The sequence below is a fragment of the Phyllostomus hastatus genome, unplaced genomic scaffold (assembly GCF_019186645.2).
Source record: "Phyllostomus hastatus isolate PE091 unplaced genomic scaffold, TTU_PhHast_1.1 phas_scaffold_501, whole genome shotgun sequence".
Lineage (NCBI taxonomy): Eukaryota > Metazoa > Chordata > Mammalia > Chiroptera > Phyllostomidae > Phyllostomus > Phyllostomus hastatus.
The window spans coordinates 42,076,178-42,091,102 of NW_025334033.1; the positions used below are offsets into that span (position 1 = coordinate 42,076,178).

A 14,925-nucleotide genomic window follows, 5' to 3' on the forward strand; every position below is an offset into this window, starting at 1 on the left:
AAGATGCCAGTGCTTCCAGCAAAATCGAGAGGCACACAAACACTACACTTATACCCTCTTACAGAAGAATCTCAAAAATTGCATGAAAACATTCATGCAGAGATCAAAAAACAATCCTCCCACTATTTCTAAATATGGAAGAGGTTAAATAATCTTAATCTTAATTTTAAATGAAAATACACTTAGTTTTTGTGTAAACTAACAATTCATGGGTGTGACGTGAGGTGCTGATATTAAAGACTGGGGCTATCAAAACTTCTTCAACACAGAATTCAAAATGAATCTTTATTGTGAAGTTGCATAGTTTGCTAGCTACTCTTCTTTTTGCTCAATTCCAGCCTCATCAGAAATCTTTCCCATCATACTGTGGTTGGAAAAAGTTGAGGAGCAAACAGGGGATCCATGACACCAACAGCTCTATGATCAACCATAATCGTTATGTTGTTTAAATCACAAAGTTCAATTTCCCTAAGTCAATTTCCCTAACTCTTCCATAAAGAGTTTGACCACGGAAGGAAAAGGTTAAATTTCATGCTGTCAAAGATAATTTATAGAGAAGGATGATACAATATTTGACAATGAATTAACCAAAGTAGTTACTGTGAATACTCAATTTGGTTTATGCAGGCATCCATGTGGGTATTTTAGCCTTGTGTGGTCTTTTCATTCAGTAGTCAGTGGTTTCTTCATGAAGGAGAGACTGCTCAAATCCTCTTGGCTTTACACTATGAACACAGTTCAACCAGCCAAGTTTATGGCTGGGCTTCTAGTTCAGAAATAGAGGTTCTAAACTTGCTTGGTAAGAGAATATATATAATATATATATATATATATAATATATATATATATATGCTCCAATATTTGACAAGCTTTCAAAATGTTTCCTAATGTTGCATTAAAATCTGAACAACAGCTATGACAATGTGTTATCTCCAAATAAATAAATAAAAACTATTCAAAAGCATCACACACACACCACATTATGAGAAAGCAACAGCTATTCCTGCTTCTTTCTTTCATTTTTCTCAGAAGTCTGGCCAAAAACTGTATTTTTCATCAATTGTTCTTAGACCAACAGCCTTTAGATATAGTACAAGTCATGACCTCATTTAAACAATAATACCATAATAATATAAAAGCCAGGGACGAAAGTGAGCTAACTCTAAAAAGCTTCATATAGCATCACTGAGGTCCCCCAGAGTTGTTATGAAAAAAGCAGAATGGTCTTTTCCTGCTTATCTCTGGCTATGTTATCATCAAAGTGAAAACAAGACAGTATGGGCTCAGGGTTCCAGAGTGAAATATTGTACATAATACTTTCTTTTTTCTCCTTATCTATAGACATTAGCTTTAAAAATTCTCAATGGAAAAACAAATCACATTCAGAAAATTAACATTTTTTTCATTAGAGAATATTATTTAAACTCTCTGAAGTAAATATTCACAGGTTCATTAAATTTGGAAATAACACAGATTGCCATTCAAAACAGAAAAAGTTTATTTGGTGAATGCATTTAGTAGTGGTTTGGCCAAGAAGCCAACATTAGTGTAATCAAATAAAAAGATCTGTGTTAGTCTACTTAAAACTCAGTGGGTCAAAAAAATAAATTCTAAAAATAAAATCTTCCTGGAGTCTCATCTAAATCCCAATATTAAAAGTGAAAAGAAATTATAGAAAAAAATCCTGAATATCTTTCACTTTCCTTGACTGCTGTGCATTACCTTTTTAGGTTTGAAATTGAATTGGAAAAGGAAATGCTAATACCAGTGACTACAACTAGCCTCTTACTAATAACCACATTTGGCAACTTGACCTTCCTCCATGCTTTTCAATTGGTGGGAGAAGTAATGGGAAATTCCACTACTGGATGGGGCACCTTGTGCTCGTAAAAGTTATAACCTCAATCTCTGTCATTTACTCTAACCTACTATGAAAAAAGCAAACATTTACATTTACATTACAAAGTAAAATTTTAAAAAATATTTTAAGTTCAGGAACCTTTAAAAGTACATGTCTTGAAAGTCTTGGAATCTGCCTTTGAACTAGACAGCCTCGCAATGTCAGTATTCTGTAAGATGAAGTTTTCTCCCTAGAGCTTGTCTCACTGTGTTAGAATCTCAACCACTCAATACGTATGCAGTTGCAGTAATTAAATTCGATAATCTAAATAAAGCCTTTAGCATAATGTAAATAGCGAGTGAGCACTCAATATACATAAGCCTCGATTAACTTACTTAACTTCTAAGCCTGAAGGTAAAGCAGCAGATAGATTCCACTCAGTCTTCTCTCAGCCTCTGCCTTCATCATCTTCCTGGTTTCCGGTCCAAATGCTCAATGGTCCTGACCCTCATAAAGCATGCAAACACATCAGTCTCATCATAAAAATCAAGAGGTAGAACATCTCAAGTTAAAATACAGACTAATACTCTTAAAACACCTGGCACATAATAGGCATTAAAAAGATTCTAGCTCATATCCACCTTCCTTACATAACATGAGTCAGAATTTTAATTAGAATGTAGGACCAACTACAAATTCTAGTACCATCTAAACAAGTACATCAACATAAATGTTTACCTACCTTTTCTTAATTTCTCAATTAAACATTCCCTAACGCTATCATGCTGTTTTATGAATTTAAATACTCTCCAACAGTGAAAAAGTTACCAGCCTTTCTCTACACAGAAGGTAATTTTTTTTTGGTGATGTGTGCTTATGTAGACCCCCAAGTGTTTTGAAAAGTGGTGAAGAGCAATAAAGACAGAGCTTGCAAATGTTTTAGTTGCCTTTGGACTTGGGTGAGGAACATTTTCTGTCCTCATTGAGTGGCTGAGAACCAATTATTTGGCATAAAAAGCTTTCAAGATTAAACTCGTTAATAATAATTAACATGTGCACTGTTTAACAAATTGATGTTTGATATAATTAGACATCCTAATTCTATTAATTACTTTGTAAATAAAGAATTTTTTTAGCACTTCTCATCTTTACATACTTTATGGCTTCTAACAGATTTTTACTATGACATTTGGAACCATAACCACTTATTTTCAAAATTATGAGAATTAAAAATTAAATTCCTTTATCATGGAAAACAAAATGAAAATCAAATATATAATTCTATAAAAGCTTATTTTCATTATTTCCAATGTAGAAAATGACTTAGAGACAAAGGAGATTTTTTTTATTTTTAAGTTTTGGCTAAAAAAACCACTAAAATTCAGAGTAAGCATTTTACCCTAACGTAAGAAAAGTCTATTAATTTTTAAATGTTAAGCATACTTAGTAACTCACACTTCCGGGAAGAGAATTGCTAACAAAGTAATTATTTTTAGCATCTAAATTTCTAATTCTAGAAATATTCTAAACAAGAAAAGGTGGTTAAAATCCAGAAGATAAAAGACCTGTAAATTTGTGAAAAATTAAGACTCCTTTCTGGGGGGAAAAATAGATAAGTGGCAAATGCCAAAAAGAAAAAATACAAATATTAGTAAATATTAAGCTTGTGGGTGATGGTTTTGTGCAAATAAATAGACTTTTAGACATAGACTTCATTGAAGTTCTAAATTTTACAGGAAAATGGTATGGAAAACCCCAACACATTATCTCTTTTAATGAGAATGGTTCTGTAGCTACATTGTTAAAATGACAATTTTCACAATTCATTTATGGACGCTAAAAACATCTCACAGGAGCATTCTTTTACTTAAGAACGAGAAAAACTGATAGTAAGGAATGTATGCAACATAGGTATATTTGAATTTGTTACTTGCTCAAATCCTAGCATTTAGTATTTACTGTTTAAAGACTCTGACACGGGAATGCATCAGAATCTATCCTTTTGTTTTGCCTGGTGACATGCTAGAAAAACAGGCTGTAACTACAGAAATGTGGATGTTATAGTTTTGCTTGCATTCAAATGCCCATGTTGTTTTTGGCCCATTCACACTTCTTTCTTTTCTTTCTTTTTTTTTTTTTTAATGACCAATGGCAGATCCAGGCTTAGCCAACACTTCTCATTGTGAAGTCTGCACATGCTTCCACATACCAGTCAATAAAAGTAATCTAAAGCAAGGTATACCGGTAAAACAAAGGTAAAACAATGAAAAAGTCTATATAAACTCACCAGAGTTGATCTGATTGCACTCATAAGCATTACCAATTACCATACTTCTCCATGAATCTAAATTGCCACTTCTGTTATGATTCTTTGTATATCCATCCAAATTGGAAAGGCAGGTCTTGATTTGGACTCCTGTGAGCTCATGTTAGCATGGCACCGGAGCTTATTTAAAACCTGACTGTTTTGGTTCTGATCATATAGCCCCACACACATCTCCTCTCGGTTTGTTTTCCTGGACCAAGATGAGTATGCCTATAATGTCAAATTTATCTTTATCAGCCCTCTAAAAACACTAAATGTCATGCCATAGTTGCTACAGTGTTTATTATTGAAGCTGCTAACACCATTTGAGCTGTAAGTACAAAGTTTACACTGAGAGCAAGTTGAATGAAAATATTTATTTACATATGTAACACAACTGTGAATTGGACTGCTATGGGCCTATCACAGTGGATACAAATATAAATGTTACTGACCATTTAGCAAATAAATCAAAAGGATTACAATAGATAGTAAAAAGTCATAGTCATAATGACCTATCCCCTAAGCCTCCTTTAACACATTGCAAATATATCAGTCATTTCTCTTACTAACCCTTCTTTAACTTGAGAATTATTGTCTGCTTTCAAAATAACATCCAATTCCTAACCTGTATAACAGTTTTAAATTCTTACTTGATGGAAAGATTAAAAAACCCTAAAGGAGATCTAAGCATCTCTTCTAGTGCATAAAAGTTTCCCCTTTGTTTCTATGTGCTCTTGTTGTCTTGCTCTTCAAAGGGACCCTTCAAAGGGTCGCGGCCTATGAAGTGACTGCAGGTGTGAGTGTATCCCTTAGATATAAGGCTGTCTCTGCAGAATGAGCAAATGTTAACAAAAATGAATCTCATTTAAAAAAATGGTGACATGCTAAAAGTGGCTTTCTTGAATCCCCAATATTACTAATCACTCATTATAATTTTTTAAATTCAAACACACTTTCTTGGGATGCAGTAATATGACTGGTGTTTAAATGCAATTCAAGTAGTTTTTTTAACCTTTTCTTGACATTTATTCAGTTGAAGATATACATTGAAAAATTCATTTGTCATTGGAAAGGATTCTTTATATATTAAGAATTTTTTTAAACACCTGCCATTGTGGAACCATAGAGCTCAAGTCATGATTACTTTATACAAAAAATGGGAAGATGAATACTCACCAAAGTGGGAAGACTCACACTCTGAGTACTCACCAATCAGTTTATGATTAAGGAGAGTAAGAAAGAATCATATTTACATACATATTTTTTCTCTTTTTCTCTCTTCCCTCGAAAGACCTTCATTCTTTGCATGTTTATTTGATTAGTAGTTCTAAATTCCCAGGCAATTTTCAAATTTTCTGCTTCCATGCCATTTATTCCTGATCAGTTAGCCCCCATGTCTGTCTCCCCAAGCTCTGATCAAAGAAGTCTCCACTAAAACCTAGACTATTTGAAAAGCACATCTTGGCTGATCTCCTATGGGAAAAAAATGATAATTTGTCTTAATGTGATTTTCATTTGAGAGGAAGATGATTTTTATCACCTAACATTGTCTTGATATGAGACAGGAGCAGTTCTTCATTTTATTATTTATTGGTGAAGAAATTGAATTGTTTTCCAGACTGATCTTTCCCCTGTCCCTTTCCATCAAGACCACAAGAGAACTACTCTTATACATACCAACTATGAAAACACAACATTCACATAATTACAAAATCTTCATATTTTAAAGTTGTCCATGTATGTATGTACATTCTAGATGAATTTTCTCATTACCTACATCAGATTTTGTAAAAGAGATAAAATAGCTTCAAAGATAAAAATTATACAAGATAGTAGAATTCATTAGGAATATGACAAATAATTTCACCAGTACCAGCCAGGGCACACTTCAAAAACAGTCATTGCTCTGAGGACTAATTAAAAAGATAGTTTTCTCAAAGAATTTAGTTATTTAAAATAGAACAATATATGGGCCAGAACTCACAGGTAAACAAAATCCCCTTAAATTTAAGGGAAGCTGTGATTTGCATTTGGGTTTCAATTAGATTCAATTTCAAAATGGTACTTTAGTTAGTGGTCATAATTAACATTTCTATTAAAGTGCTGGGTACTCCGGGAGTATATATGTGTTCTTAGGAGCAATTTTAAACACCAAGTTTTCTAATTCTATTGCTCTGAGACTTGAGACATTTGTATTTAAGTAGTTAATGTGAGATGAAGCCAGTGTCAATGACATTTTTCCATTTTAACAATGAAGTATGTGTCTCTATTCAACATCCATATCTAAGTCATCTTAAGTACTGCTTACATCAATGTGGGATGATCTTGGCTTTGGGATAGTCATCTGCCTTGTGTGTGCCTATTTTGTTTGCCTTTTATTATGAACTCTTCTATCTACTAGGTCACATTCATTTGATGCAATGATATCCTTTACCAAACTGATAAAAATTGCCATTGCGAGGCACAGCTCACATTTCTGCTTTTGTTTGACTTTCACTGTTGTTACAACAACCTGTCCAGGGTATAGCATCTGATCTTATATACTGTCATAGAAAAATATTGAAGTTGTGTAAGTTGCTTTGGAAAATGTTTGGATTTTAAATACATTATCTAGTTACTCCTATTAGTACAGTGTTCAGAAATATAATAGTAAAAATTGCATTCTGGATACACCAGGAGCATCTATACAGTGTAAGAATAAACATGCAGTCATCTGGTCCCCCCAAAGAGAATCTACTGTCCATGCTGGTTGAGGCAACACAGAACATGACTGTATCATTATTGCACATATTAAAGCAAGTGCTCACCCTTCATTCAAATCTGAGCAAGTTCACCTGGTAAGAACTGTAGAATCTGGGAACCTGAAAGACTATTCTATGTACAGTGTTTGCTGAACACATGCATTCCTGCTGAAAACACCAGAGTGCATTCGGCAGCTCATCATGTCATGCGAACAGGAACAGAGGTGGCTGAGAAAGAATGCAGTGATAACTGCACCATAAATAAGCAACTGATACTCTTTTTTCCCTTTGTGATGACTTGGAGTCATTCAAAACTGCACGTTTCTTTCCCACACAAAAGAACATCATAGGTCAACGTGCTGAAACTCTGAGTCAATGCCAGAACACAGCGAGTGTATGCACCACTGACGTGCGAAGGCCTGGGCTGCAGTTTCACACTGCCCCGCTGTTACACAGTCACTCTCTCACAGCTTCACAGCAACTGCTATTTTTTAAATATTTTATTTATTTATTTTTAGAGAGGGAAAAGAGGGAGAAAGAGAGAGAGAGAAACATCAATGTGTGGTTGCTGGGGGCCGTGGCCTGCAACCCAGGCATGTGCCCTGACTGGGAATTGAACCTGCAATGCTTTGGTTCACAGCCTGCACTCAATCCACTGAGCTACGCCAGCCAGGGCTAGCAACTGCTATTTCTAAAGCACATGGCTAAAGCTGACCTGCCATCTCTGTACTCAGATTACTTTTTACCACTCACCCACCTTTAAAAGCTTAGCCTAGCTTGTCTCACACATGGTTAAATAGAAAAATACCCTGAAATTCAATAAATGTCAGAGGTCAAGAGGAAGGTACCATCCTCACCATGAAAGCAACCAAGTCCCCATTTCAAGGCTGATCCCTCATACCTGATTACCTCATTCTTCATGCCTGTGGGAGGGGGACACTGTAGCAGAGCATGGAGACATGCTCCCCTGAAAACTTCCATTATGGGTGATGCAAGTCATGGGCACGAAGAAAGGAAAATGGAACCCATGGCACATGGCAGCTGTTCCGAGACTCCTGGATTAAAGAGGCACATCTTGTGGGCATGTGAAGAAGTTCTAATACAAATTCTAAAGTATCAACTGTTTCTATAAATTTCTTTGTTTTGCACTTCCCCAGTTTGATCGTGATAACTGGTCTTTTGGTTCTGGCGGTTCTGTTGAGGGATACCAGGAGATAGTTAGAAAAGCTCATAAAAATGGGCACAATAGATCAAAACATCTCCTTTGATCAGTTGGTGTATGTTGTCAGTCTATGTGTACAGGTGGTCTGATAATGTACAAATTACTAGTATATATTTTCACATGATGCAAACACTAACTGCCCTGCTCCTGTTACCTCCCATACATACATACCAGTTCAAAATTATGTCTCACTCATCAACTTTATAAAATATTCTATAGTCAAAAGCAATAAATTCTTCTGAGTTCTTATAAATAAATGTGTATTTGATTCCCAATACATATCATTTAAAGGACTAGTTATACACAACTGTTTGTGACTTTTTTTAGTTGATAATAGGCACTTTCTAAGAGGATTTGTGACCCAAAAGACTCTGAAATTCAGTCTCTAGTACTGCTCTTTCATAAGTGGATCTGCCTGAGCCATAGTAGTCTATTTGTCAACTTCTCAGAAGTCCAGCAGTAGAACTGTGTACAAAAGAGCTGTAGAAAATTGCAACCAGAATAAAATTATAGAAAAGCAGTTATCTGAGTTGAGCAACTTAACATCTACTTAGTTGTTTTTTAATCACATTTCATGTGTTATTGCTACACATACGAAAATTCATGTGTAAGCAATTCCATACCTGTGTTTCATTCTTCCTAAAAGATACAGATGTGCTACAAAAACTTGACTGATTACATTCTTTTTTATTTTATATCATTACAGTTAAAATTTTGATATGATTACTTAAATGTTTGGTTCTTTGCTAAGAGCCTTTTAACTTCACCTTTGAGCAAGTTTTAGAAACACAAATTTAGAACATTTATCACCTTTGGAAAACCAGCATCTCTAACATAAATCGTTAAAAGGCCCTTTTACCCTGTGGTGCAGTATTTCTATAATAATATATACTACATTAATAGTCTAGTGTTTATGGGGTTGATAAAAGCAGCTTACAAGATGGTAGCTGTTCTCCAAGACGGAGGGAAGAGGGATTCCTTACATTGGTGTTAATGATTACTATCTAAGTATAATATGGAAAAAGAAGAGGTATAGCTGAGCAAAAATGCAATCATGCACAAAACCCATAGCAATAAGTTTTCAATACCCCACACTGCTATCTGACTTAGGCAACAAAAGAGTCATTTAAATGGAGAAAACACAGCCTATTGGGAAAAATAACTTAACACTGAGTTATAGAAAAATATTCTAAGGAAAGAGATCATAAAATGACCCTAAGAGTTTACAAGGTTGAATTCTTCCTTGGCATTAATCTATAATTTTAACTCAAAAGAACAGTGAGGAAATGACAGCATGATCTACTCAGCCTGAGATCAGATTTGTCACGGCAACGTCGGCAGGTTGCACCCTGATTCTTCAAATATTACACTGCCTTGATTAACAAAAATCATACTTTTTAAAAAATTATAGACTAGAGATTGTAAATGAAAGCAAAGTGTGCATGCAGTCAACTGCATCATATACAAGCAACATCTATGTTTTTAATAATCATCTTTGGCAGGCCAGAATCCAGCTGGACATGCAATATTTACATATCAAAATCCATATCGTGTTCATCATATTGAAAGCAAGTGAAAATATATATGTATATACTGTATATACACACTTCTGTATATAGATGTATATACTATTTAAAGATATTAACAAATATATATGTATATATATATAAATTAGAAGTGGATTTCATCTTTGTCAGATTCAGGTGACTCAGGCCTGGAAACGCTAAAAATATCCTGACACGGAATTTGGGCAGGTACCTGGAGCGGCGTTTGGGACTTGGGAGAAGAGGTCTGGGACACGCTTTTTTCTGAGAGTATTTTTAAAATTTCTGCTACCTGCTTCTCCAAGGCAGTCATTCTGCAGCTTAGGAGCTGAATGTCCTCTCTGAGTTCGTGTTTGACTTCCTGCAGTGTGGTCTGTAAGGCTTGCTCCGGGATGGGGTAAAAGGGGTGCTTGGCATCAGCCTGAATGGGGCTGTGTTCAAGCGGACTTCGCACCTCACCGGCCTTATCCAAACGAAGGTCACTTTTTGTAATCCCACTGTCACAAGAATCTGTTTTCCTTAAAGGGTTTTTGGTCACACTGTTCTCTGAGTCGCTGCCCTTGGGGTCCTCTGACAATAGCCCCATGGACTCAGCTTTTGTGACATTATTCCAGTCTTCTTTTTTCTCCTCATGGGCTCCCATATTATTCTTGAGTCGCAGCCACCCTTTCCCATTTCCATTCTTCATTCTTATCGGGCTGTTGACTTTGAGACATTTGGGGTCAGCACCGCCATTGGGCTTGAGTTCCATTGCATCACGGTTGTTCTGCTTGAGGGACTCACTGGCTTTCACATAGGCCAGCGATGTCTGAATGGGCGTGATCTGGGACACCGTGACCACACTGGTGCCGGTGATGGACGCTCCATTCTGCAAGGAGCGGCTCTCTACCTGGAGCTGGTTCCGCTCCGGGTCGCTCTGTGTTGACCCCTGATTCCGCAGCTCCTTCTGCTGCTTGAACTTCTGGAAGAGCTTTCGAACCGGGTGATCCACAGGGATGCTGAGCGTGACTTCGTTCTTCTGCCTGAGGCGCTCCTCCTCCTCTTTCTTCACATCACTGATTTTACGGAAAATGATCTGTGGTGGGGCAGAGATATTGAAAATAAAATAAAAACAGATGAATTTATAATTGTGTGACACCATACCATATGTACTTGGTTTTACAGAGGAAACCCTTGAACACAGGGCAAAATCATTTCTGAAGGCAAAAAATGTTCTAATACTGTTCAACACATGCATGCAATGTACTTAAAACTCAGCATGGGACTGTTGACTAAGATTACTTAGCTTATTTAATTCTAGGGAGAATATAGTGAAGAGACAACTGAATAGAGATACTTGCTTTCTAGTTCATGTTCCTATTTAATAGAAAAAAATATATATTAATATATATGTGTGTATACATATATATGGGTTAAGAAATACATATTTGTCTCTTAAATTTACTTGTAATACATCACTGTTTTGTATGTTTTTCTTTAATATATATGATTCAAAACCATTTTCATACCATCCTCTGTTTAAAAGTCAGATAGTAAAATTTCCAGGGAATAAAAGTACTGAAGAGTTAGACAGTTTACCAACAAAGCACCTGAGCTGGATATGAGGAAGGATTACATTTATTCTTAGGGTCCCAGAGGGCAGACCTAGGATCCATAAGTAAAAGTTTCTGGAAGGTAAACACTACCTCCGTGTATATACTTAATTTCAAGCTGCTATCTATTAACTGAGTAATTTGAAAATTCATGAACCTCACACCACTAAGATATTCAATCAGAAGGAAGGACATTGTCCATGTAACACTTTCACTGAGTGGGAGGTTGAACTCTTCAAATTCCAATTTTCTTTAAATTTTAAACTAAAATTAAATACATAGTGTATGTGATGTTAGATGAGTATCCACAAATAAATAAGCATACTTTTATGAACAAATGTATTTTGAAAATGATATTAGAAATTTATAATTCCATCAAGAGAAATAAAAATATTAACTATATAAGAAATTATCACTTATATTATCAGAGTTAGAAGTGAATTTAATAGTGTAAGATTTTTGACTGAGTCCTTCTGAAAAACAAAATAACTGCAGAAGAAGGCTGTAAGGAAAATTCAAAGGGGAGTTAGACGAAATGCTTTCAGAAACAGACAATTTTATGATAACAGCAAGATTACTTACTTCCATCACCCTTTCTCATTACGTTTTTGGTTAGATTGGAAATATACGAGAAGAGTCCCTGGCATATAATAGACTCTCAAAATATGTTGGCTCTCTTCTGTGAACTCTCATAAAATACTTTGTATTTGAAGCCATTTCCATCACCTCTTAAAGATTCAGCTTGCAGGAGAAACATATAGTCATTGATTTTATACCAGAAACCCATAGTAATGATGGTCTCGTCAACAGGGAAGTGAGGGAGACAGCAGTTCTCTAAGGGCACATTTTAAAAAGTGAGACTGATGCACTAAATATAGCTTATCATGTGGTAATGATTTGAAATTTAAAATAAATATTTTCTAAATTCAATAACCGTCTGTAAAGATCAGCATATTTTCCCCATTCTAGTGGCACAGGATATTAAATCTTTTTAAAAGATGTAATACTAATCTCCAAGCCTGACATCAAAGCTCCAACAGTTTAATTAGACATCTTTCAAAGGGTTGACAGGTTTCTTGTATCTCCTAAGTAAACAGAGTTTGTTCTAAGACTTCAAGATATGCACACTCTTAAAAGAAAAGATACTAACACTCTCTGGGGCCAGACATATCCAAACATGGAAACTCAGACACTTTATTCGTGTTTCATGCCCTATTGCCAAGAAGGCACTCACTTTGGTTCTATGAACTGACATGCTGGACTAACATAAATAATTGGCCACGTCCTCCTTCATGCTCACTTCTTACCTTTTTTGTTTTTTTAAAGATTGTTACTTAGCCTTTCATAGACATAGCCTAGTGCAATGTGGTAAGTGGCAGTAGCCTTCCCATTTGGGAAAAAAGGATCTATTTCAAACTATTAGTGGAGGAGGGTAGGTACTTGACACAGGGATGTCAGATAAAATGCAGGATATCCTTGCAATATTTAGGATATACTTACACTAAAAAAACTGCATTATTATTAGTTGTTTATCTGAAATTCAAATTTAACTAGTATCCTGTATTTTTGTTTGCTAAATGTGGCAGACTTATTTATATGTGATAGACAAGGACATTACTGTCTCTGCAATGGCCACATGTGAGGCTCATAGTTTATGAGAGATTTGGGGTCCTTGATGACTGTGGATTTGGGGACATCTGAGGCCAGAAGCTTTATATTTAAAATAATGGCTAATAATTGCTTACAATTATTGTGTGCTTACCAAGTTCAGGATGATTGGTGATTTAAGAGTGTAATATGCACAAGTAAAACATCAATTTAAAAAAAGCCATTTCCAGCTTTCTTGACTCCCAGCTGCATTGCACCACCCCCGCCCCAGCAGCCAAGAACAAACAAAGGTGCTTGGACTGCTGAGAACAAAGACTCCAAATGTCAAACTGTCAGAGTCCTGAGAGTCTACACCAGGGGACAAAGCAATAGAACTGGATTGGCACATTCTGCCACCAAGAAGTTGTAAAAGGACCTGAGAATGATAAAGAGAGAGGTTTGGGACATTAGGAGACTCCTAAGAGTGTGGCACATTGGCCTGTTCCCTCTACTCCCCACTCCAGGGGACAGGGGATGAGGTGATATTAGACATAGCTCCCTTGAGGTTGCGTGGTACTTATGAACATAGAGACAGGTCCTGACTTCTCATCTGGAGTTTGCAGAGCAACACAACCTACGCATCTCCTTTCTGGAGCCAAGAAAGCTGGGTGGAAAATGCAGGTACCCTCACTGGAGTGAAAAGATTACCTCCTGTATAGCCTGGATGGGCATGGCTAGGATCCCCATGGGCACAGGAAACCACAGAAGAGAGCCAATTGTAATTTCAGCCCCTACCCCACAAAAGCCTGGTGAGGCAAAGGTACCCCCATGAGGTAGAAGAAAGTATTACACCCAGTAAAATACCTGCTGACAGGACTTACAGACCATTACACATGCCCCACAATAAATAAAGCCCTGGAGCTCACTTACACAGTTCAAACAGCCAACACTATGGATTAATCAGAAGCCTTCCAGATCTTACAGACAAGCCCTTGGTACTAAAGTGACTGCCCTGCTCTGCACCACACAAACCTGTCTCAGTAACAGGCGCACAGGCAGTCTTGAGCCCTGTGAAAGGAGAAGTTGGGGCAGAAGAAGGGCCAGGAGGAGAGAGAGGGTCACGAGGCAATTTCCTACGCAAGCTACAGAATTTGAACAGGAACCTAACTGAAAATAATAACACTTGCATTTGATCAACTACTTACCATAACCAGGTTTTTAAGCCAAAATTAACTTAAAAAAACATTACTGGATTGGATGGAATTTGCTGAATGAGACTGAATTTGTCTTCTATCTTTTGACTACAGAAGAGAAATTAAGACTAATTGAAAAACAGTTATAAGCAAAAAGATTATGTCCACACATGTTATCTAATTTAACTGTCATAACTGCTCTGTGAAATAAGTCCTATTATTCTCATGTTACAGAAGTGCAAACTAAGGCACAGAAAGTTTAAGGGGTCTGCCTTAGGTCACACAACTAGTAAGTGACCAGGATACAAGTCCAAGGAGCCACATTCCAACAGTTTACACCCCACTGCAGCTCCTCTGGGTGACTTTGACACTTCCTCCCCGACCCTGTGAAAACCCAGATAGTTAAGTGGGTGAAGTAGGGAGTGATACAGCAGTTTTACACCCAGCAAGTAGCCCTTCACAGAGCTTTTGCCTTGGAAAACCATCCCTGAAAGCAGTCAATTGAACAAAAGACTGAAGCCCTGTGCTTGTTGAGTAATTAAGAACCTTGCCAAAAAAAGCTGAGGAGAGCCTTAAGGGAGACAGTCTTTAAACTGTCCTTACTCTCAAAGGCAAAGCCTACACTTGTTGTTTGTTGCTTTGTTTACAATGGCCATTCTGACCAATGTAAAGTGGTATCTCACTGTGGAGAAAAGGGGACCCTAGTGCACTCTTGGTAGAATTGCAGACTGGTACAACCACTATGGAAAACAGTACAGAATTTTCTCAGAAAACTAAAAATGGATCTGCCTTTTGACCCAGCAATTCCACTGGTAGGATTATATCCTAAGAACCCTGAAACACCAATCCAAACAAACTTATGCACCCCAATGTTCATAGCAACACAATTTACAAGGAG

The 14,925-nt window shown here is 36.5% G+C and overlaps 1 protein-coding gene across 1 annotated transcript in view; it reads right to left on the minus strand.

Annotated features, from left to right (window-relative positions):
• Window positions 1-4,723: 4,723 nt before the first annotated feature.
• KCNH5 (potassium voltage-gated channel subfamily H member 5) overlaps window positions 4,724-14,925 on the minus strand; it is a 266,358-nt gene continuing 256,156 nt past the window's right edge. Inside the window, exon 11 of the mRNA XM_045821933.1 lies at window positions 4,724-10,730. Within this exon, the coding sequence (XP_045677889.1) occupies window positions 9,783-10,730 (948 nt within the window). The 3' untranslated portion in view covers window positions 4,724-9,782. The remainder of the gene's footprint in view (window positions 10,731-14,925) is intronic.